The following is a 23,183-nucleotide window of genomic DNA, read 5'->3' on the forward strand; positions in this document are numbered from 1 at the left end:
CTGGCCTCTGGTGACCAAAATTTTATATTATTGTTTTGGAGACAAAAACAGATGTTTTTATCGTATAGTATGTATAGTCACTGTCTACATTACAAAGCAATAACAAAAATTCATTCGTAAGCAATAATATTATACCCGTAAAGATTAATACACGTAGGCGGCATTATTCAAGGTTTTCTCATAAAAGTGTCTCATCGGGAAACGATGTTTGAGATGGTAGGCCTTCTCGGAACTCTGATACGGCCTCTGAAGCAATCTTGTCGGAAGATATCTCTTCTGTACGAGTTAAAAATTCGTTTTTCTTCATTTTCGTGCCAGGGATGGTTCTGGAAATTATATTTATTAGAGGAAAGGGTGTGTTAATTGATAATACTTCATAAAATTTAAAATTGACAACGTTTGAACTAGTATTATCTGTTTAGATAGAAAATTCAGATGGTATGCATCAAAATTTTTCTGATTCACAAAAATCTCAATTTACAAACCTTATTGCCGTCCGAATTTGCGAGCTTGCTTCATCAGTAAGACTTCTGAAGCGTCTTCTCTGATCAGCTACAATCTTCGCGTGAGCCGATCGAATCCCTCGATTGAGCAATGTAAAGATCAATGGATAAGCGACACAACTGATGTATGGAAGAAGATGGATGAAATAGGAAATGATGATGACTGAAAATCAAGATTCATTTTAAGTTTATACTATTATTTCTTACTGCTCTTTTTCTCCATAATCCAGATGCGATTAGCAAACATACTGACCCAGTAAGGTGTCCAACAGAGAACATAAATGACTGTGAGAAGGAGAACAGTTGTGATCACTTTTCGAAGAGCTGCATCCATTGAACTAAACATTTTAAGTTGAGGCTTTCAGATTAATAGGTACCCACTAAAAGGACATCATTGTTTAAAACTAGAGGTTCACAATCTTTATTTTATTTTTCGACTTTCCATATTTTATTGTTTTTTGGCCTGTGACCATATTTTAAAAATGTTTTGTTCAAATTTATATCCCTCAATGCACAAGTTTTCCAAAAAGGAAGTGGAAAAAAGTTACCTTGAGGCGACCAGTGTCGTCAGCGCCCGCCGTTTCAGGAAAAAGGGTACCGAGACATACCTGCAAAACCAGAATCTATTTTGAGAAATTTCTTCCAAAAGTAACTGACCAGTAAATAATTCCGAAAAGAGGGACTGCATAGGAAGTGATGCAAGCGATCAAGTTGAACCAAAACTCAATTTCTAAAAGTTCAAATGTTTCTTATTGTGACGTCAAGAAGTTGGTTACTTACGTGGTGGCGGGAAGAAACCACATTTCCTCATAACTGTTACTTCCTGGGCAGTTGAGTTTGGATTCATGTAGAATGTAAAAACTTGGGAATAGGCAAACACTGGCCAAAGGAGGATCATGACAAATGCAAAGGCAATGCAGAATTGAATTATTGCATACTGAAATCAAATGGGTTTCAGGTTCACATTAAAATATTCCGTCTAGTAAGAAGTGTTAACTAACCTTCAGTGTTGCTGCTTTTTCTCCTCTTGTTTTATCAAGACAGACAGTTGAATAGCAAGTTCTACTAATCAAAAAAACTATCATTGGAGCCATAAATCTAGAATATTAAAGTTTCAAATTATTCATATGAATCATATTTTCACTTACTTATTCATAGAATCAAAAATTAGATAGCTAGTGCAAACCATTGATGAAAACTGCCACGTGCCAAAAACTAGTTCAATGACTAGAAGTAACATAGCTGAAATTTAATATGAAAAAATCTCGGATAATCATTAAATTACCTATCATGGTCATTAAGTCTCCAACACATAACGCAAATATGTAGAAAAGTATGCTTTTTGGAACTTTGATAGCTGGTGCAAATAACAATGGAGCCACCACATAAAGTACCCAGGCATTGATCACAAAGCCAACGACGTTGAAACTAATGTAGGTGGAAGCCACATACGTTCGGTATCCCTGAAAAATGTTTATAAAATTAACTTATTGTTATTGCATTTTTTGCTTTGGTTTTGTTGCTACTTGTAATTCCAAGTGTGGAAGTACAAGAAGCATCCGTACTTTAATAAAAAGTATTTTCCTAGAATTTATTAAATTTCAATCTTTTTTCTCACTTGTCAGGGTGTGACTATTATCTAAGAATTTTTCATTCATAATTTTGAAAAGTGCAATTAAAATTTTGAAGGGAAGGTATAATTTATTGGAAAATACTGGTCAGATATTTAAACGCACAGGAAACGTTTTTGGATTAAAGGTATAGTCAGTAGAGAAATTTCTCTTGTCAAACATTTTTTGAAAAATTTTATTTGTAGTCGAAATGTGGTGAAAAACTTCACCTATCATAATTCTGGAAGTTGGCGAAAAAACGTTTTCTACAATTTTTATATTCCAATTATGTTTTAATTATTTGAATTTTAAGGGAACATTAGAGGGCTACAAACCTGTTACAATTAACTGAATATCTCAAAAGTCCAAAATTTTTAGGAATTTTTATAAATTTTTACCAAAACTTTGAAAACACATTTTTGAAAATCTAGTGTTTTATTATACTATTCGAATATTTTTCACAAATATAAGGTTAGTTGCACAACTTATGCCTATGTCCAGATTAAACTAAAATAAATCACTTGTTATTGAACAGTTTTTCAGATAATACAGATAGAGGTTTATAGAGAGGTTATAAGCACTTCTGAGAAATAGTACTTATGCCCTTATTTAATATAGAATAATATAGAATAGTACCCATAAAAGATTTAGATTTTAGCCATTCGTGGAGGATAAAAACAAAAATGATAGTTATTTCTATAAATTTAGAAAAGTTTCTGATAATTTCCATAAAACATTAAATTACAAAAATAATAGAGATTGAGAAGCTACAGGGGTAAAAAATTGTTTTTAAATTTGCGATGATATCATAAAAGCGTGTTTTAAAAAACTGAAAATAATTTTCCACTGAATAATTCATTATTTTTCTCAATGCAATATAATTGTCAGGTTTTGACCGAAATTACTCATTTTTATTTTATTTTATTGGTGTTGCACAATATGCTTCAGTTTCTGGAAAAAGAACAACTCACAATGCTCATCGTGCAGCGTTTTAGCTGATCCCTTAAGATCCAATATTAATTGAATGGGAAAAATGGAGATTCTGTGTCCAAAAATATTCTGATGGATGAGAGAATTGATAGAATTAAAAGCTCAGAGCAAGAAATCAAGTGAATAGGAATAGAAGCAATAGGGCTCGTGGGAAACAAAACACTCTTAGAATATATCAGGGAAAAAGAAGGCGATGAAGAAGAAGAAGATGAAGAGATACTTCTTTGTCGTCAATAGGATCTGATCTGAAAAGGAATTGGGATGGAGGTGGGGAGAAGGAAGGACAGGAAAAAATAGGCGGAGCTTCTAGTCATGGGGTATATAGAAGAAAAAGGCTCAGGGAATCATAAGGAATGTGATGAAAACTAGATTTGACTTGTGGCAAAAGTAAAAACAAATAAGGAAAACATTGCAAAGGTTAGGTTTGAGTTTTATATAAAAAAGTTTTCTTTCAGTTTTAGCTTGGTAGATCATTATAACCTTTAAGATTGTTGTCTAGTTGTTGTGCCGGATTAGAGATACAAAATTTCAAGATTCGCAAGTTCATTAGTGCGATTTGTTGAAAAATCTCGTTGACTAATTTCATCTTGTTTGGAAATGGTAGCTATAAACGAGTGACTCATCCCTCAACTCATGCAACTTCAAAACTTGTTAAACTACAAAAAAGATACAACCATTAGAGTTTAAAGTTTTCTCTTCCAAATAATTAACTAAAAAATTACTTGCTCTTTTTTTTGAGATTACAGTACCCTTTCACAGTTTGTAAGCTTCACAAAGTAGAAATGAATTCTGGAATTACTAAGCTGTAATGCACAAAAATGAGAGTCCTACTCAGGACTTTGCAACAACAATTGGCTCAAATGTGTAAACTTTATTCAGAAGTTGGCACAGCTAAGTTCGAAAGTAGTTGGGCAAGATTTGGTTGAAACTGCAAACATTTGCCCAACTGCTGAACCTTGTCTATATATACTCTAGACCAAACTTGGATAATACCTTGAAAAGCTAAATCCAGAGTACACCAGACAAACGCCATTCTATAGGGCAATAGGCGGTAGGCAGTCAGGCTATCGGTTTTGATTACCGCTCATTAAATACTTTAAGTTTATACGTAAGTATGATTATTCTGATGTCCCAAAATATTTCTTAGAAGTCTAGAAAAAAACAATATAAAATGTAACAAGATTTACCAATGCACATTCTACGAAGCCTGGTTGTTGCGAAAAAAAGTAAAAAATATAGCTTTATTGTTTTGTTATGCCCCAAAAAAGTATGTCTATGAAAAGAAGAAGTATATTCGGAATTGTGAAGTGGGTAGGCGGGAAATACTAAGTCAACACTTCTCAGATAAATTCCAGAAACACTTTCATGTATGGAAAAAAGGTTCTCTTTCACATTTGAAACAAAAACTTTTCACACAAAACACACAGCCCTTGCCTAAAAATTCCAAATTTTCATTGAATTTCTTTCATCAAATTGCAACCATTTCTCCCGAAAAATCTTTTTTTTCCTTTCAAACTAAACGCTTGTTTTTTTTGTTTTCCGGTCAGTTCATTCACTCTCCAAAAAGTTTTTTTGCAAAGTTGTTTCAGGTATTTCACTTTCTCTCCCTCCATCCTCAAACATGTCAACTCAGAGTTTCCAATTAAATTTTTCAATGTGTTTCGACCCATTCAAAAAAAAAAGTTTCATGAATGACTTCAGACACGAGCTTTGCTCCATCGTTTCCTTAACGTTTAAGCTTTGAAGGATCTTCAAGTTGAAAAAGTTGAAGCTAATAGAAAAAATAAAGAGAAAGGGAAAACACGAGAATAAATCATAAATTGGCTTCATAATTGAGTTGTGGCAAATGTTTACAATTTTGAAGGGAAGCGGAGGGTTTGAGTAGGTCAAAAGTTAGGAAAATGCGTTATAAATGATCTATGTAATATGAATATGAAATTCGGAAAACTGTTCCTACCACAGATCACCTCCAGACTTTCAATCACATTTTGTACCGTGTCCGGTAATAAATGCACTAAAAACTTTTCCAATTTCCATGTTCTTCGAATATATTTTCTTCTAATTGGTTTTCCTCTAACACTTTTTTTGTAATTTTATAACATTTATAACGTGCCAGGAAACATCAATAAAATGCCATCCACAAAAGTTGTTCACAGAACTTTTTTTGAATTACCAACACCAGGGTCTAGACAGAAAGAGTTGTTCTGGGACGGGAATCTGAGACAGTTGAGCGCCCAAGTCAGATACAAATATGGCGCTCTTTTTTCTAATGAAAACAAGAAGGATAGGGGTTGTAAGAAGTCCCGAGTTATTGTCAAGTGTTTTCAAATGTTTTTGTCTTTAGTTTTCTCACATTAATTATACCTAAAACTAAACTTGAGCTTCTGGTTAATTTTAAAAAAGACGTTTTGTGAAGTAGAGCAACTTCTGAAAACATAGCTTCGAAAAGCTAGACTAATCAAATTTTCTAGTCGCATTTTTATAAGAAAATGATTTCCGAGACTTTATTTGCTAATTTTTCTCAGCATCTGCTAATTTATATTTGGTATTCCTCTTCCGTTCTAGGTTCTTTTTTGGTAACTTTTTGAAGAAATTTGGCAAGAATTCCTCTTATAGCTTGCCTTGGCCCTTTTGGAAGATATTTTTGGTTAGATAAAAATAAAAATACACTTTTTTAAATTAAGAAAAAAATCCCCTGACTATTATTTTGGATATTACCAAGGTCAAAATTTTCCACAAAAAACACATAATCAGAATTCCATGTCACGCAAATGTATTGGCAGGGGCTTTGATGTATCATCAGAATCAAGAAAACAAATCCAGAATTCAAAAAACAAGGAGAAGAAGAGAAGAAAAAGAAAAGAACACATGGAATAATTAAAGAATGAGCAGGGAAAGGCGAACAGAAGGAAACTGCTAATTTGATTTTTTTTTTTCAGATGAGACAGCTAACGCAATTGGGTGAACGGGGAAACCGGGATTGCGTGGTAAAGGTAAGATGGAAGAAGGATAAGTGGTTTCGGTTTTGAAATTATTAAGAGAGTTAGAAAAGTCCAAGGCCAAGTAGCATGTTTTTCTTTCCGCATGAAATCTTTTCTCTATTATTGGAAGACTATTTTTGAAAAAAGTACAGATTTGGAAATTCGAAAAACATTAAAAATATGTAAATTAGGTTAGAACTGGTCAACATTTTCATTTTCAAAAGCTAATACTTAAATTGCCATATTTTCGGAATTTGAACAATTTTTGTATTTCAGAAACGTTCTTGGAAGTTTGTCTGGAAAAACGAAAGTGGTTAATACTTTAATTGGAACTTTGGCCAAAGAATATAGACGAAGAAAAAATTAATAAAATATTTAAATCTGGTGAATTAAAACAGATTTGGGAAATTGCTCAAATAAGCGTACCATAGGTATTCAGTTGAACATTTGATTATAAATTTAATAAATTTCCTAATCGGTATCCTAAGAGTTTTTAAAAAAACATGAGAAAGACGAAAAATTTTCTTCAAAAATTTAATTTTTGTAAGGTCGGTTTTGTAAAATCAATCTGGCGTCCCTTAAAACTCAACCGTGAAATTTATTTTTTAAGTCCCAGAAAAAGAATCAAGATGTCCTCCAAACAGCTTAAGATAAATGTTCACAGTTTCAGCACAATAAAATTTCACTGTCATATTCGTTAACGTTTACCCTACTTTACACAAATAGAAACATTTGTGGGGATCGAAAAACAAAAATACGTAATAAAAATAATACAGCCAATTATTTTATAGTAAAATCATTACGCATGTCAAAAATTGATAGAGAAAATGGGTGTTTTTACGTCAAATAGTAACTCATTTTTCCTTTTTTTGTGGCACTTTTATTTTCAGAAAAGGGTAAATTTTCAGACAAAGTCCTATCGAATATGGTGAAAATAGAAATAATTGTGTTTGGTGGAGCTTGAAGTTTTTGGGACAAATAAAATTTCAGTTTTCAAAACTTTGAAAATTTATGAAAGAAAACGAATTCCAAAAGTTATGAAAATTTCAACGTGTGCTTTAGCAATCTAAATTTAATATTCCTAATTTATCGATTGATTTCAAATGGAAAATTTTAACAGTTAAAAAAAAACTCACTTGAAACGGGACTCGTCGTTCAATATGTGTCCAATGCTCGTACTCCTCTTCATTTTCCGTAAAGTCCATTTGAACTGTGATGTAGATTTAGAGCCTGCAAATAAATAAAAATTAAGATCTACGTTTTGCTGTAGGAACGATTTTTAAAAAAAAGGTTAAGCATTTCAGACATTTTCAATTTTTTTTGTTCGGATCTCTTTTCCAAGAAAGTTTGTCTCTTTTTCTGCATATGAGTGTTCACGCTAGAATTGAATCAAATTTTAGTTGAAGAAGAGAAGAAAACACAGACGAAGACAAAGTGATGTTATGAAGGAAAATAGGAAGAGCAAAGGAGGCGGGTGTGAGTGAAATGAGGGAAGGGTAGGTACTATGAAGTACGAATTTCAAATTTAAATATGGATAGAAAAATGAATTTTAATTATTAAGATTCGTTATTAATTTTATTATTTTTGTTTTTATTATTTTAATTTCAAAAACAGATTTTAGGAACCGACCAAGGATTATAGTAAACTTACTCTTGTAGAAATATGAAAGTTTATTACTGAACTTTTCTCTACTTCTACGAGTGTTCCAAAATAGTAATCCTTAAAGCTAACATGAGATTTCCGGAAATGGATGCTTAAATATTTTATTGAGCAAATACATATGATTCATACTATAACACTTATCATACAAATTTAGTCTAAAAGTCTAAAAGCCTAAGATCGAAACACGAATAAGAACAGAAAACATAAGGGAAAACATTTGAAAAAAATAAAACAAAAACGGGTTGAGATCATCTAATTATCACACTTCGATAGTCGGTGCCCACGGAAATTTGGCAAAGCAAGTCTTAGACAAACAGACAACATTTTCTCGAGATTTTAAATGAAATTTCTAGATACATTTGGTTAATATATATTTTTTCTAAACTTTCTTTGGAAGATACTCTTCAAAAAAATTGAAACTAGTAGGATGTAAAGTAAATGTAAGCTGACAATTATTAAAATTTTCAGAAATAAAATTGAAACTGAAAACCTGAACGAAAAAATCTGGTAAATAAATAGCAATTAAAGAAGGCTGTGCTCGGGGAAGAAAGAGCTGTGAAAACTCAAACATCTTGAGATCAAAATGACCTCATTCTTAGAAAATTGATGTGTATGCACATATAAATACAAGCTTTTGAATAGTCTATTAAAGTTTGAAATTTTCATAGTAAACACTTTGTGAAGCTGAAGTTTCCTCAATTTTTGGAATGAGGAGGTGGAGTGTCTTATTATTGTAACAAAATAAGTTTTCAGAAGAGGTTACTGCTGACCGGAAATGGAAAGTAGTAACATGATCGTTGCTCGAATGAAAATAGAAAATACATGTATTCCTGACTTTGATCTAAATGAATATTTCAAGTTAATATTCACTTGAGAGTTGTGTTTCTTTTCCAAAATATGAAATGCACTGGATTTAGTAATATGTCTGAATTAGGGGGTGCGTGATGCTGCTCGGCAATTGCCGAAATTGCTGATTGCCGAAAATTTCAAAAACCAGCAATTGCCGATTGCCGCTTAAAATTGTTAGAATTTTTATTCAAATCTTGAGCAATTCTTTCCATAAATTAAATACTCAAATCAGTCAAAACCCTCCACGTCCTCAATTCCACCATTTCAAGCAGGCAAATAACGTTTATTCGAAGTTGTAAAAATTGAATAAATCATAAGATTTCTCTTTTCTGGGAGTCCTTCTTTCTCTCCGTTCTCAAAGTTATTCATTGATTTCATGACGATTTTCCTATTTTTCTTTGCATGTTTAAAAAGAATTTCCACACAGATTATTTGTGTAAAAAACATTTGGAAAGCCTTTTGGAATCAAAGGAAAGAAAACAAAAAATCAAATAGGGAATTTGATATAAATTTACTGAAGGGCTATAATCAAAAGTGGTTTTGACTGGGGGCGTTGTAGGTTGTATTTTTACCTATTGAAACGTAGAGTTTCAAATGTTATATTTTAGTTGAAATTGCACTTTGCACAATTCTCTAGCATGTTATGTTTAATTGAGACTTTGATTATATGGTTTCTAATATATGATTTAGTATGTTCAATCTTGAAACTAATGACGAAATTTTGAAATGTGAAGCTATGTTCTCTAGTTTTATTTAATTTGTTGGAATTGATGAGAACATTGTACAAAGTGAAATTTTTGAAGTATTTTTTCGGTATTTTACATGCATTCAGAAATTGCGATCAGGGTTATTTGAAATTAGAAAAATCGGCAGAAAAATTTTGATTCAATTTCGTCGGCTAATAGCCTGCACATCCGTCATTGGTCTGTAGATTTAGCAAGTTTATCCATTCAAATTTTATAGTTCGGAAGGTTCAATAAATCAAAAGTACCATCAACCTAGTTCCATAAATAAACCAAAGAGACATCGAAACTCAATCTTCTGAACTTCCTAGTTCTCAAAATTCCAAATTGCAAAAACTACGTCTTCTTCGCAGAATATGAGTTGAAACTTAATATTTTCTGAGTAATGCTCGTCTTTTGTGCTCATTGCTCTCTTACGTGCCGCTTCCGGTATCAATTTCCATAAAAGTAGTGAATAAGACGTTGTGAAACTTACACGCCGTCGGATTTTTGTCAAATATGTTAGAAATTTGAAGAAAAACGGGAAAGTTTACAGAGAAAACGAAATGCCAAAATGTTTTCGGTTTGACTTTTCGAACTTGGAGTCAATGAAGGCAATTTCCGGTTGTGTTTGGGTCGAACTTTAATCGAAAAATAAAAAATAAAGTAAATGTGACACTCTAGATGATCAAAGTATGATACTTGGAATAATGAGCAGAAAATGTATAATTGGAACTTTTTTTCCATTTTTAGAAATTACGATTTCAGATCAAACGGAAAAGTTTTGAAGCAGAACAAGCCTAAAAAAGAATAATAATTTTTGATTCTTTCGGAAGTGAAGTTTGAGAAAAAGGAAGGAAAAATGATCTCACAAAGTCCTAGAATTTCAAACAAGTTGAAACTACAGTAGGCACTCTATAAACCCTCTTTCAAAATTCTGAAATCCTTCTAGTATCGCTCGTTAGTCTTGAACCTCGAGAGCAATTTCCAGGCACTTCCATGATAATCAAATTTGAAACACGAGTTGGGGACACACTTCCGTGAGTTCAGTAAATTTATATTGTAGTTTGAACAAACTAGAGAGGTGTGAACTCTAAAAAAACAAACAAACTGGTCAAATGAAGAAAAGTGTGAAGAACTGCAAATGGAATTGTGACGCGGAGGTTTAGATTAAGTTTTAGATAAATGTATGGTACATTATTTCAGGGATTTAGTTGGTTTTGAATGTTATATTGGCATCAAAAATAAAAAATAAATTTGCATACTAGTAAAGTTTCCAGGAAGTCGCTCAAAGACGGGCTGAAAGTACCAAGTGTCGGACTACCAGCACAGTACGGCTTTGAGGAAGGTTTTAAGCAATTCTTTTTTGCAGTAATGTTATTTTCAAAATATAAAAAAAATTTTCTGTGTTTTTAAATAAATTTCAGATTAAAAATTTCGGAATAACGATGAGAGCTGGTAAATGTACCAAAAAATGACATGATTTTTGTTTTTTCCATCATAAAGTTTTGGCAATACTCATAAATTAGAGCATTTTATTATTTTGGAATCAATCTTTGAAAGAACTAAAAATAGCAATTTTTAAACGTTATTAGGGTGCACTTAAAGCACTCAACTGTTTGCAACTACATAGAAAGGAACTTCCGAAAACTTCTGACTCACGTGAATATTCGTGGGAGGAATCTAAATTCATAAATTTTTGGTTTTCTCTGAATTCTTGATTGGAATGGTTCTCTAAAATTCGGGTACATATTTATTTCAATAAAAAATAAAAAAAATAATTGGAGCTTCCTGGAAGTTTCCTCGAATGAAAGGAAAGGTTGAATGATGTTGGTAATTTGATTAGACTTTTAAATAGATTAGTAGCATTCTATTTTACTGGAATTTTATCACAAAAAATCTAAAACTTTCTTCGAAAGCTGCACAATTCTCAGATACGCACCGAAGGAGCTAATTTCAAGATCAATGCATTTGAACCTAGTATATTAAATAACTGTGACTCAATTTTGGAAGCAAAACTCATAGGCTTACATCAAATATTTTGTGGACAATGAGGGATCATAGTAACATCCAATTTCCGGATAAAACAATGAAGAAGAATCTGGTGGGCAGAGCGCAGAGAGCAAGCAATAAAAGAAATGAAGGACGAGACTCCTACACACAATATTTGAAACAAAGAATGGCGCAAGAAGGCGTCGTAAAGATAAGATGAAGCTTCTGAGGAAATAACACAGACCACTTTGAATTTTCCAACAAATTTCTTTCATTTTTTATGGGATCTTTTTGGCGACGCGAGTTTGCACGTTTTGTGTGTTGTCGCCTTCATATTTGATGAATGAATGAGAGAAAATTGAAATTGAAACTTTTTTGGAAGAAAATGAAAGTGAGAATATGAAGAGGTGAGGACCAATTTGAAATGAAAAAGATATAAAATTGTATCGTTTGATACTTTGAACTGAAAACAACGCTCATAATAGCAAAAAAATATTAGGCTTGGGCTTAGGCTTAGGCATATGCATAGGTTTTGACTTAGGCTTTGGCTTTGGCTGTGGCTTAGGCTTAGTCTCATAAAAACCAGTAAAAGCTATAAATATGCGCCAATTTTGTTCTGGGATATTTCTAAAATGGAAAAATGTTTTTAAAAAACTCTTACCTATTTTTAGCAAAAAAGAGTCGCATTATTATTTTTGAATAATACGTTAAAAGATTTTTTGAGAAAGTACTTTTTTACTATAACCAGAAATTGGGAAACCAAGGACTGCACTTTTTGTAAAAACTAGGACAAAAATAGTGTCGATCGGTTTGTTTGCAGAATTGGAAAACAAAAAAGACGTCGAGTCACAAAAGGTAAAAGGAAATCGTAAAGAGCATCTCTAATACTTTTTTCTGTGGAAAACAATTCAATAGAAAGGAAGGATGAGTTCATGGATGTGAACAATATTGGTTTGTAGTAAAGATCGACGCGGACAGATGACCAAACACAATCAAGTAAACATTGAACATTCAAAGGAGAAAAGTGAATCAACGATCAGATGCCAGGTGGGCAACTAGATTTCAAGGTTTTTTTCTGGTACAACTAAAATTTTTTTGGTAGAACCGATTTTTTAGTTTATTGCGATGGAATTTTTCTAGAAGATTAAGCCACTTTTATAAGAGAGCTAGGGCGAAAATAAGGAAGTAAACTCTGAACCCAAATGTATTTTTCTATTTTATTCTAAATTCTTCCATGCTGTATTGAAAATTAATTCATGGAAACGTTCACTAGACAAAAATATTAGTTTTTCATTTCAGTTGGTAGGTATTTGGGGGAGACAGAACACGTAAATACAGGATATTACAAAATGGTTTTATAAAAATAAACTCATTCCGTTGTGAAAAATATTTGAATTCGTTGATCTTAGTTTGAAAAACGGTTCCGGAAATCAAAATGAGCTGAGAAAAATTGTAGCTACAAAATTTATATTTTTGACTGGAACAAAGACAAATATATTGAAAATCTTCTTCCTACCACACAAAAACGTGAATTTTTCAAAATTGCCTACAGAATAGAGTTCTTTCCAGTCGCCAAGCTTTCTCTTGGCCGGTGTTTATTTCAAAATTAAAACTTCTATCTGTTCATTAGACTAATCAACTTTTTTTTGTTGTTATTTTCTTTGTTTTAATATATAAAACCACCGAAAACAACTCTCAAATTTTAATAACAAAACTGCCACTTCCAGAATTTTCAGATTGAAAAAAATTTACGAGAAAACGAAAAAAAAAACTAAATTTTAAAGTGTTTGTTCCTGAGGGATCTTCCTTATTTCAGTAATTTGATCCAAGTCGTTAGTGTAAACACTTTTTAAAGGTTTGTCTGAAATTGAATAACTATTTTGAAAGAATCCATAACAGCTTAAATCACGACGACATAAATATCACAAATGTTCTTATCGGGTTATAAAAATACGTTGTGGTATGCATTTTTCATAAGTTTGATGACTACAAAATCAAATTTAAGTGCTCGACATGTACCTGAATATTATCTATCCGAAGCACTAGCGTTATATTTAATTTGCTATGTAATTTTTTGTAATTTCTTCAAACTGACCAACAGCTTGGGCGCAAATTATTGCTTAAAATTTGTCCAAGCTTTGCAAACTTCTGATCCGAATTAATATGTTTTGGGCTGAACCTCGAACATGGCAAAACAGATTAAAATGAAAGAAAACTTGAACAAAAATTTATACAATTTAAAAGACTCAAGAAAAAGAAGTTCAAAAGCAAATACTTCATCAACAACATCATCATGAGCAAACAAAAAATCGAGCACATCTTCTCTTCAGCTTCATCATCCATCACTTCCGGTCCCATTCAAAAAGTTCAAGAAAAGTGCGGACGAAGAGCCGTGTCAATCGTTTTTTTTTGCTAATCCTGTTATCTTTATGTTTTCCATGTTTCAAATCTTTAGGGACCTTGGGAGGAAAATGCAGTTGGAAAAGTTGAGAGAAAAGGTGCGAAACAAATGAAATTGAGGGGGTGAAGCAGAGTCATAGAATGGACCAAACAATAGAGAGGGCACCGGAAAATGGGTTCGAATTGAAAAAAAAAACGAAACACGAGATGGCTCCGCCTACGTGAAGGAAATGGAAGAGGATACTGGCAGTAGAAAATAATAATAAAACATGAAGAAAGGAAACCGAAGAAAAAGAAGAGAACATTACAAGTCCGAAATTATATGATTATCCTAACACGGTGGCATAGAATAAACAAAGTATAAACGATCAAATGCTCTATGGAGATTTGCTTCATATTTGAAGTAGAGTCTGTGGGTTTTTGGTCCTAAATGGCAGAAAACAGTCTCAATCTAACTGTTAAAAATGTTTATAATGTTTATAAATTTTTTAATGTTTTTCTTGAATTTCCAAAAAAAACCTTTACGGAAGAATGCCTCAATACTTTACGAACGATGTTAAACGATTATAGGTTTTTTGCAAAATTGAAAAAAAAAATCATAACATTTTTAGAAACGTTTACAGTTGTTCTGTACACTGACTATTTTCTGGCAAAAGACCCCACTAATCAAATTCATTCTTAATCTATGAACTCATAACTGTTTTCCTGATAGAAGATTTCCTAACCTATATTTCAATTGTTCAAATATTGACCAATCTCAATCTTCAAGTAGGTTCCTATCAATTGATGTGTGAGAAAATGTGTGAGATTTTTCATACTTTAGGACTAGAAAAATAGAGAGTTTAAAGTTTGGCAGTGTTCACATTTCACACAAAAGAGGCTTCACGACGACGACGACAAAGTGATCTCAGAAAATGTAAGATACGTGGAGACGCGCGCCTTAGCAACAAACCAATGATGTTTTTGCTAAACGAGTCAAGTTGCAAAAAAGGAAATAATGACAGAGATGGTGATCTAGTGTGTGCTACAGAAGTTTGAAGAATGATCTGAAAGATGAATAAATTTTTTTAGAAGTATTGCAAGATCAGATTTTCAAGCATGAAGCTTGAAATGTGTCAAGCTAATTTTAGAAAGCGAATTTTTCACAAATCCGAGTAAAAAGTTACAAGATGTGTTATCAGCTCTCAAAAAAATTACAATGTATTCGGTTATGGCATGTTTTCCCATTACATTTTTGATATGCATTTTTTAAATCTAGGATTGAGATGGAATGGTAAATCGATATTGAAAAGGTACTTTTTCCCAAAACTGCTTAATTTTGGCAAAAATCTTGTGAAACACTGTAAACAAAAAACAAGATTTTTACCGTCTCAGCCGTTTCAAGATTCGAGCTTCAAGCTTTCCATTGTTATTCTGGTAGTGTATGTTCTTTTTCCAAAATCTTTATAAACTTCGATACAGAAATCTCCCTTGTCGTTAAAGAAGGCCTTCAGTCACGTGTTGAAATGTTGAAATAAACAACACAAAAATTGAAACTGATCTCAAAAATTTGACCTGAAAGTTGCCGTTTACACGTCACTTAGGAAAGAGACACGCAAATTCGAAACAGAATACTTCTCGTTTTTTTTGTTGTGTTTTCTTACAAATTTAACAAAGGCCATAAAGTAGTCTCTGGACGGAAGCTAAAAGGAAGGAGGATTGCAAAATGAAATCGTTTTCAAATGACAAAATGATCAAACTTTGGAAATGACGGAGCAAAGATAAAAAGTTTGAAGTTCAAATAAGGACTTTTTGGCTTTCCCGGAAGCTTAGCAAACTTTGCAAGTCATATATTTTAAAGGATGACGAGTTGAGCTATCAGGTATTCTAACGTGGTTCAATATTTTTTCCTTGAAAGTTGAACGTCACAAGAATTTTTGCAAGAATGGCAATATAGAATGGGAAGGTGGTGTGATTAACTGAAAAAATAGTTGAATAATGATACTTCTTTACGTTACTTACTAATTTTTTATAACCATATGAATAGACTATATACTTAAAATAGACCTAACGTAGACCTAAGATCTTAGACCTGAAACAATAACGATAATAATATACTCAAAGTGTTGAAAAAGAGGGAGCTGTAACTGTACTTTAAGAAAGTGTGTGACGTCACAGCGCAAAACATTGTGGTTTCAGACATACCTTACAGAACATAATTTTAGTTCCTGCTCGAAGAAGAATATTTTTATTTTTACGATCATCTTATTTTAAAACAAAAAAGTAATGCGCGTTTAAAATCCTTTAAAACCTACAAAAATAGGAGAACTACAGTACTATGGCGGCAAACTATTTGTCAAGCTTTTGCTAAAACGTATAACTAGGTAAGAAATAGTTTATTGCAAATGTTTTCACAGTTTAGGATTTGAAGTTTTACAAATTTCTATTTCCAAATCAAATAAACAATTATAGACAATTCTGTTAAATTTGGTCCTTGTAACGACCATTTCGACGGCGATCGTGGCGAGACCCACTGAGAAAAGCAGTTTGCGCCTTTATTGAGACGTTTAACTTTTTACGAAATTACAATATTAGGAAAGTATTCAGAACTGACTCTTACATTTGTTTTCAGTTTTCTGAAAATAAGTTTCCAAATCTAGTTTTATTTAAAATGAAATCCAACAAAAAACCTATAATAACTGCTCCTCGAGGATCAAGAAACATTTCATGAATGTAAATAATAGTTTTTTCTCTCAAAAAACGAAAAACCAAAGAACTTCATATATTTTGATTCTATAGTGTTGCTTTTCAATCCTTAATCCAATCATCTTAACCTTCTGCTTTTTTGTCACACAAATCATATTTCATCGCATGCAGTCTAGGAAACCAAACATTTCTTTTTTCGAACAAAAAAAACGAGAAAAGGAAGAAATCCGTCTCAAAAGTTCCAAAAAAAAAAGAATCACAAAAGTTCCGACAGAAGCATCATCATCTTCATCATTTCGTGTGTCTCATAGCTTCTCTGAGTGCTCTTCTGAGCCAAAAAAGCCAAACCGAAACAAAGTCATCAATCGTTTTGAAGTCGAAATGAGCAAAAACGGAAAAAGAACCCAAAAAAAGACAAAAGAGACGATGAACAGCTTCCAATGACGAGACAGGGAGGAAACGAGTAGTAGTTTATTTGAAAAAAAGAGCAATGAGCAAAAAAACCAAGAATCAAGCTAATCTCGCTAAGAACCGGGGGCCCATCTGACGAGAGGAGCTCTACGCATAGTTCAATGTTTCTATTCCGGCTCATTGAGCACACGAAAAGAGAATCGAAAGGGCGCATTTGAAATCTGCTCGATTGACGGTTCACTAAACATTACCCACGTACACCTTCAGTCGAGACCCACTTTTGTTGCACCATGATGTTGCTGAGAGAGTATTTAGGAAAAAAACTACTAGAGCATGAGAAGAGGAAAACTTCCGAAGTTTCGGATGTAAACCTAACACGGTTCCACATTTTTCAGCTCCTGCAATTCAAATCGCTCGAGGACTCAGATTGTCAGTTTATTGACCATTAAAACTTTAGAAAAAATGAGTAACCGCGAGCAAAATAGGGTTATCAGTATAACAGATTAAAGTGAAAAAGTGAGCAATTTGGGAATGTACAAACATGATCAACGGGTGAAAGAAAAAATGATTATCCGGAGCACATGAGGCATCCTTCATCTTGCGACTCGGCCACGGTGGCTGGCGTCTCAGCTTGTTGGTTAGTTTTCAGCGCATTCTTATCCACAGTGAATTGAACTGCATTGACAGCTGGCTTGGTACGCAAATAGTACATTCCAGTCTTGAGTCCCTTCTTCCATCCGTAGAAATGCATTGATGTGATACCGGCGTAGCTTGGCTTGGCCATGTGAATGTTAAGAGATTGGGATTGATCAATGTATGCTCCACGATCAGCAGCCATCTCAATAATGTCTTTTTGAGAGATCTCCCACACTGTGCGATAAAGTTCCTTGATGTCGGATGGAATTCCATCAATGTTTTGAATGGATCCATTGTTGGCAATCAGACGATTCTTCATCTCATCAGTCCACAATCCTCTTTCCACCAAATCCTTGAGCATGTGAGGATTCACAATCTGGAAATCTCCAGAAAGAACACGGCGAGAGTAGATGTTCGAAGTGTATGGCTCGATGGATTCATTGTTTCCGAGAATTTGAGCAGTGGAAGCAGTTGGCATTGGAGCCATCAGAAGACTGTTGCGGATACCATGCCTGTAAATAAGTAGTTTAATCAGATTCGAAAGAGTATTTTAATCTTACTTTGCAATTTTCTTGCGAAGAGTGGCCCAATCGCATTGATCGGTTGGAGTGACTCCCCACATATCAAATTGAAGCTGTCCTTTCGATACTGGAGATCCTTCGTATGTCGAGTATGGTCCATTCAACTCAGCCAATTCACAACTGGCTTCCAATGCAGCGTAGTAGATGGTTTCGAAGATTCGTTTGTTGAGATCTCTGGCTTCTGCCGAAGTGAATGGGTAACGCATCAACATGAAGCAATCAGCGAGTCCTTGGACACCAAGCCCGATTGGGCGATGGCGCATATTAGAGTTGCGAGCCTCCTCGACTGGATAGTAGTTGACGTCAATAATCTTATTCAAATTTCTGGTTATAACTTTAGTCACCTCAGCCAGTTTGACGAAGTCGAACTTTTTCTCGGGGGTCACGTAGCGATTGAGAGCAATGGAAGCAAGGTTGCAAACTGCAATCTCATCTGGAGCAGAGTACTCTATGATTTCAGTGCACAAGTTGGAACACTTGATAGTTCCAAGATTTTGCTGGTTAGACTTGCGATTGGCGGCATCTTTGTAGGTGATGTATGGAAGCCCGGTCTCGATTTGGTTGGAAACGATGTGCTCCCAGAGCTTGCGGGCCTTCACCGTTTTGCGGACTCGTCCCTCGGCTTCGTATCTGGAAATTTTGATATGAACTTTGCAAATTTAACTTCACTGTTTAAAAGTTTTTGTTAGTTGATTTTTGTCCGGAGCACACCTTTTTTTTTGAGTATATTCCGGTTATCGATCAACTATTTCATATTCGAAGTTAGTAAACTCAGTCCAAGCAGTACTCTTAAAGTTCTGTCTGGATATCGCACTTCGGTAATTAAAAAAATAAGAACCAGGAGATACTTACTTGGCGTAAAGAGCTTCGAACTCCTCTCCCCAGCAATCATCAAGTCCTGGACATTCACATGGGCACATCAACGACCATTCTTGATCCTTCTCGACTCGCTTCATAAAGAGATCTGGAATCCAAAGAGCAAGGAACAGGTCTCTGGCACGTTCCTCTTCCGGTCCAGTGTTCTTGCGGAGAGATACAAACTCGAAGATATCGGCGTGCCATGGCTCCAGGTAAATAGCAAATGCTCCTGGGCGTTTGTTTCCTCCTTGATCAACATAACGAGCAGTATTATTGTAGACACGAAGCATTGGTATGAGTCCGTTAGATGTTCCATTAGTTCCAGCGATCACAGATCCAGTGGCGCGAATTTTGTGAACATTGAGTCCGATTCCTCCGGCACTTTTTGAAATAAGAGCACACTGCTTCAATGTATCGTAGATTCCGAGAATGGAGTCTTCACTCATTGTCAGAAGGAAGCATGAAGACATCTGAGGACGGCATGTTCCCGAATTGAAGAGAGTTGGGGACGCATGGGTCATGTAACGCTCCGACATCAGATTATAGGTCTCGATTGCGGAAGTAATATCATCTCCATGGATTCCAATAGAAACACGCATCAACATCTGCTGTGGGCGCTCGACAATCTCCTTGTTTATCTTGAGAAGGTAGGAACGCTCCAGTGTTTTGAATCCGAAATAGGTGTAGGAATAGTCACGATCGTAGACGATGGCGGAATTCAGCTTCTGAAATGAAATTTTTTTGAATAAATGCAATTCCTAGGAAAACTAACATCAGCATTCTTCTCAATGATAGCCCAAGTCTCATCACTGATCATTGGTGCGTGTTTTCCGGTATGAGGATGATGGAACTCGTGAAGGGTTTTCATAACTTCCGAGAACACCTTATTCGTTTTCTTGTGCAAGTTCGAAACGGCGATTCGAGCGGCAAGAAGAGCATATTCCGGATGTTGTGTGGTCATGGAAGCAGCAGTCTCTGCAGCAAGATTATCCAACTCAACAGTTGTCACTCCTTTGTACAAGCCACTGATAACTTTGATTGCAACAGCGACCTGGAAAATTTAATTCATCATTGAACTTGTGTTTAATAACAAACCGGATCGACAAAATCCATGTTCAATCCATAGCTCAGCTTCTGAATTCTGGAAGTGATCTTGTCGAAGTGTACATCTTCCTTTCGCCCATCCCGCTTGACAACATAAGTGCTGTTGTAACGTTGCATAACTGGAAAAGATGAATTATTAACAATTTGAGAAGAAAAGAGTGAAAATGGAGGAGCGGAGAGAATTTTCAAATGACCAGTTCATCTCAAATTTACTAGTTTTCGCGCCTAGGTAATAGAGGAACGCGCGAAAACGAGACGCAGACCAAACAAACGCGCTCCATCGGAATTCAAATTCAAAAGGAAAACGAATTATTGAAATCTTGGTCTCATAGAAAAAACAAGTATTACAGTGAAACAGAATACATTATATTTTCCTACGAATTCTGGCTTCAATATGGTTTTCTGATAGAAGTGAGCTAATGTCGAAACACACAAAATTGGCCTAGAAATTCAAACCGAAAATCCACGGTCCTGAGCATTTCTAACTACGGCAGTTTGAAATGAAATATTAATTCACAGCTGAAGAATTTCATTTAAACAAAAAATGTGTTTAGTTTTCTGTGTGAGGAAAAAATCTATTTATACCCTTCGGCACCACAAGCACCGCCTCTAACCATGGCTCCGCCCTTTAGGACAAGTCCGATAATCGCATTTCATTGCTCTGAAATTTAAAAAAAAACGTAAAATTCAAAATAAAACCACATAAAAATGCATAAGATCAGAAGAAACCCCGAAAATAAAAGCTGTAAAACACAATTTTGCCGCGGGTTACTGTAATGGTCTCGACACGAAATATTGTATTTAAAAACTTTATGCGTGCGCCTTTGAAAGAGTACGGTAATTTTTTAAAGAAAAAAACATGTTTCGATGAAATAATATTTATATTCAGTTTTTCCTTAAATTTTCAAACTGCGGACAAAAAAGCGTAGTTTTTTATTTTCTGATGTTTTGTCAGAGATCACTAAAATTTGCTGTCGGTCAATTCAGACAATAAAAAACCACCAGCTGTGATTGCGAATTTTCGAAAATTCGAAAAACGCGTATCTGTTGGCATGCAAGACATGACATAAATAATTTATTTTGACACAGATATATTCAAATGGTTAGTGACGAGATGTTCCATCTCTTGACTGCATTAATCCTCCAGTTATGAGCACTTCCACGCTATGGCTCTCCTCATCCGCATTTTTGTTGACAACATTGTATACCGCCTGAAAATAGATAAATGAATTTTAATTTTATAATTCTATAGATATTCTACTAATTTTCAAGAAAGTTACTCACACTAAGATCAACTGCCTCTGCAGCAGCATCACAGATTTTCCTCACAGTCGGATCATCAGTCATTTTCTTATCAAAAAGTACCGATGCACCATTCCAACCAACATGTGCAATATGTCTGAAAATAAACTTTTGTAAGTAATTAATAGATAAAAGATATCCAAATCTCACGTAAAGTTCCTTGGAAGACTAATCGAATCTGCAGACGTTTTAATTTTTTTGGAATTTCTGCCAGTTGGAGGTTTTCTCATCGGAATTTGTACAGTATCCTTCGGCTGCATCAATGACGGAAGTGGTGGTGGTGGAGGTGGAGGTGGTTTCGAAAGAAGAAGATTACGTGGGACAATCGGAACATTTTCTTTTTGGGTCAAGATTTGGTTCGGTATTGGAGTTGATGGAAGTTCAGGTGGGCAAGTACAAAATGTTCGCAGCTTATGTTCTATCATGTTTCGAAGTGGTCCAATTTTGAAAAATCTATAATGATTTATACTTTTTGCAATATTCTGATTTGTTCCGAACTTACACCGCTTCACGTAAGATTCGCATAAGCTGATATTCGTCTTTTGGCAATGAACATTTCTCATGATCTCTTAGAAAGTTGAGAATAACCGGAAATACTGAAGAATCACGGTCGATGAAGAGTCTACCATCCTGAAATAAGCATTCAAATTTTCCCAATCTACCGTAACCCCCATTCTTGCCTACGTCACAAATTGACGTCACAGGCACCCAACAACCAGTTGGTCATTGCTTTTGAACAGTGCGCTACGTCACACCAGGAGGAGGTCAAGGGAATGGTGTTAGTGGTTGTGGTGTCGGGTGAAAAGTATGGCAACGGGTGGTGGTGGAAAATTATTTGAATGATTCAATGGGCCTGCAGATGTTTGATGACGTAGACATATACGCAGAGTATTTAACACAAGGCATTGGGAATCTTGGGGAAGGTTAGTTGACCAAATGAGGTTTTATTCTATTTAATGGAGTGTTAATATATTTTATAACTGATGTGTTCAGAGCAGTTTATGCGGTTTTTAATTCTAAAAATACGGTACCTGGTCTCGACAAGCGTAAAGGTCTCGACAATACGAAACGAATGTGCGCCTTTAAAGAGTAATGTAATAAAATTACAGTACTTTTTGAAGACGCACACCCTTTTCAATTAAAAAAAATTGCCGCTCCGAGACAAAGTACCGTACTGTTAGCGCAAAATTTAGCATTATGATATTTTTATTGACAGTATATGCTTATTACCCATTCTTGAATTTTTGCGATTTTTGAGGCTTGGATACCGTACCTGGTCTCAAAACTATCGAAACTTTACAGCTACAGTAACCGAAAGTGTTTCACAATTTTCCACGATTTTTTTTGTTTGATAGTAGGCGTTTTCCGGAACAAAATTTGAAGATTTTGTATTAAAAATCATGAATAATCGTAGCAAATTGCGAAGTTCCTGTGAGTACGGTAGCTGCAAAGTTTCGTGTCGAGACCCGGCACCGTATTTTTGCGCCAGTAATCACAAAATTCAACAACATGGCAATAATCATTTGTGTTTGGACATTCTAGGAGGTTAGGGACCTGCAGCAATGCTCTAAAATTCTAAGAAGTTTGGCAATTTACCAAATGCTTTAAACTTTGTAAGTTACAACTTTTTTTTTAGACTTACTCTATCAAGCTGCTCCCTCCAATTAGTTTCGAATAATTTAGTAAAATAAGTTCCTTCTATAGATTTCAAAGTAGCTATCCTTGTCTTAAAATATACACCTTCAACATCAAGCGATATTAATGGTGGAGGTGGCATTAGAGAGAAATTAACCACTTAAAAGGTGCGCGCGAATTCAAAAAGTGGTAGAGGTATTCTACCGAAAGCGACTAACAAATAATACCAGCTCAATTTCCATTCTTGGAGTGGGCGCTATT

General features: G+C 34.4%; 3 protein-coding genes and 1 non-coding gene across 4 annotated transcripts; all 4 read right to left on the reverse strand.

Annotated features, from left to right (window-relative positions):
- Nucleotides 1-89: 89 nt before the first annotated feature.
- Nucleotides 90-7,321, reverse strand: npr-29 (putative G-protein coupled receptor npr-29). The gene is made up of 10 exons (NM_066637.4): nucleotides 7,221-7,321; nucleotides 1,789-1,966; nucleotides 1,652-1,745; nucleotides 1,505-1,601; nucleotides 1,284-1,440; nucleotides 1,161-1,233; nucleotides 1,052-1,111; nucleotides 711-841; nucleotides 486-666; nucleotides 90-326 (listed from the first exon to the last, which is right to left on the reverse strand). The coding sequence occupies exons 1-10, from the start codon at nucleotides 7,287-7,289 to the stop codon at nucleotides 179-181; spliced, it is 1,188 nt and encodes a 395-aa protein (NP_499038.1). The 5' UTR covers nucleotides 7,290-7,321; the 3' UTR covers nucleotides 90-178.
- A 9,907-nt stretch (nucleotides 7,322-17,228) lies between these two features.
- Nucleotides 17,229-20,104, reverse strand: rnr-1 (Ribonucleoside-diphosphate reductase large subunit). Its single transcript, NM_001382958.2, has 5 exons — nucleotides 19,977-20,104; nucleotides 19,654-19,932; nucleotides 18,876-19,606; nucleotides 18,003-18,653; nucleotides 17,229-17,954 (listed from the first exon to the last, which is right to left on the reverse strand). The coding sequence occupies exons 1-5, from the start codon at nucleotides 20,100-20,102 to the stop codon at nucleotides 17,375-17,377; spliced, it is 2,367 nt and encodes a 788-aa protein (NP_001369835.1). The 5' UTR covers nucleotides 20,103-20,104; the 3' UTR covers nucleotides 17,229-17,374.
- On the reverse strand, nucleotides 18,704-18,828 carry T23G5.7. The gene has a single exon (NR_023964.1). It is a non-coding gene; the product is annotated as a small nucleolar RNA T23G5.7 (small nucleolar RNA).
- Nucleotides 20,105-20,855: 751 nt separating the features above from the next.
- Nucleotides 20,856-23,127, reverse strand: T23G5.3 (uncharacterized protein). Its single transcript, NM_066639.4, has 5 exons — nucleotides 22,930-23,127; nucleotides 21,790-21,917; nucleotides 21,438-21,740; nucleotides 21,270-21,384; nucleotides 20,856-21,196 (listed from the first exon to the last, which is right to left on the reverse strand). Exons 1-5 carry the CDS (start codon nucleotides 23,062-23,064, stop codon nucleotides 21,089-21,091), a joined length of 789 nt encoding a protein of 262 aa, NP_499040.2. The 5' UTR covers nucleotides 23,065-23,127; the 3' UTR covers nucleotides 20,856-21,088.
- Between the last annotated feature and the right edge of the window lie 56 nt (nucleotides 23,128-23,183).

This window comes from Caenorhabditis elegans, chromosome III (assembly GCF_000002985.6).
Source record: "Caenorhabditis elegans chromosome III".
NCBI lineage: Eukaryota > Metazoa > Nematoda > Chromadorea > Rhabditida > Rhabditidae > Caenorhabditis > Caenorhabditis elegans.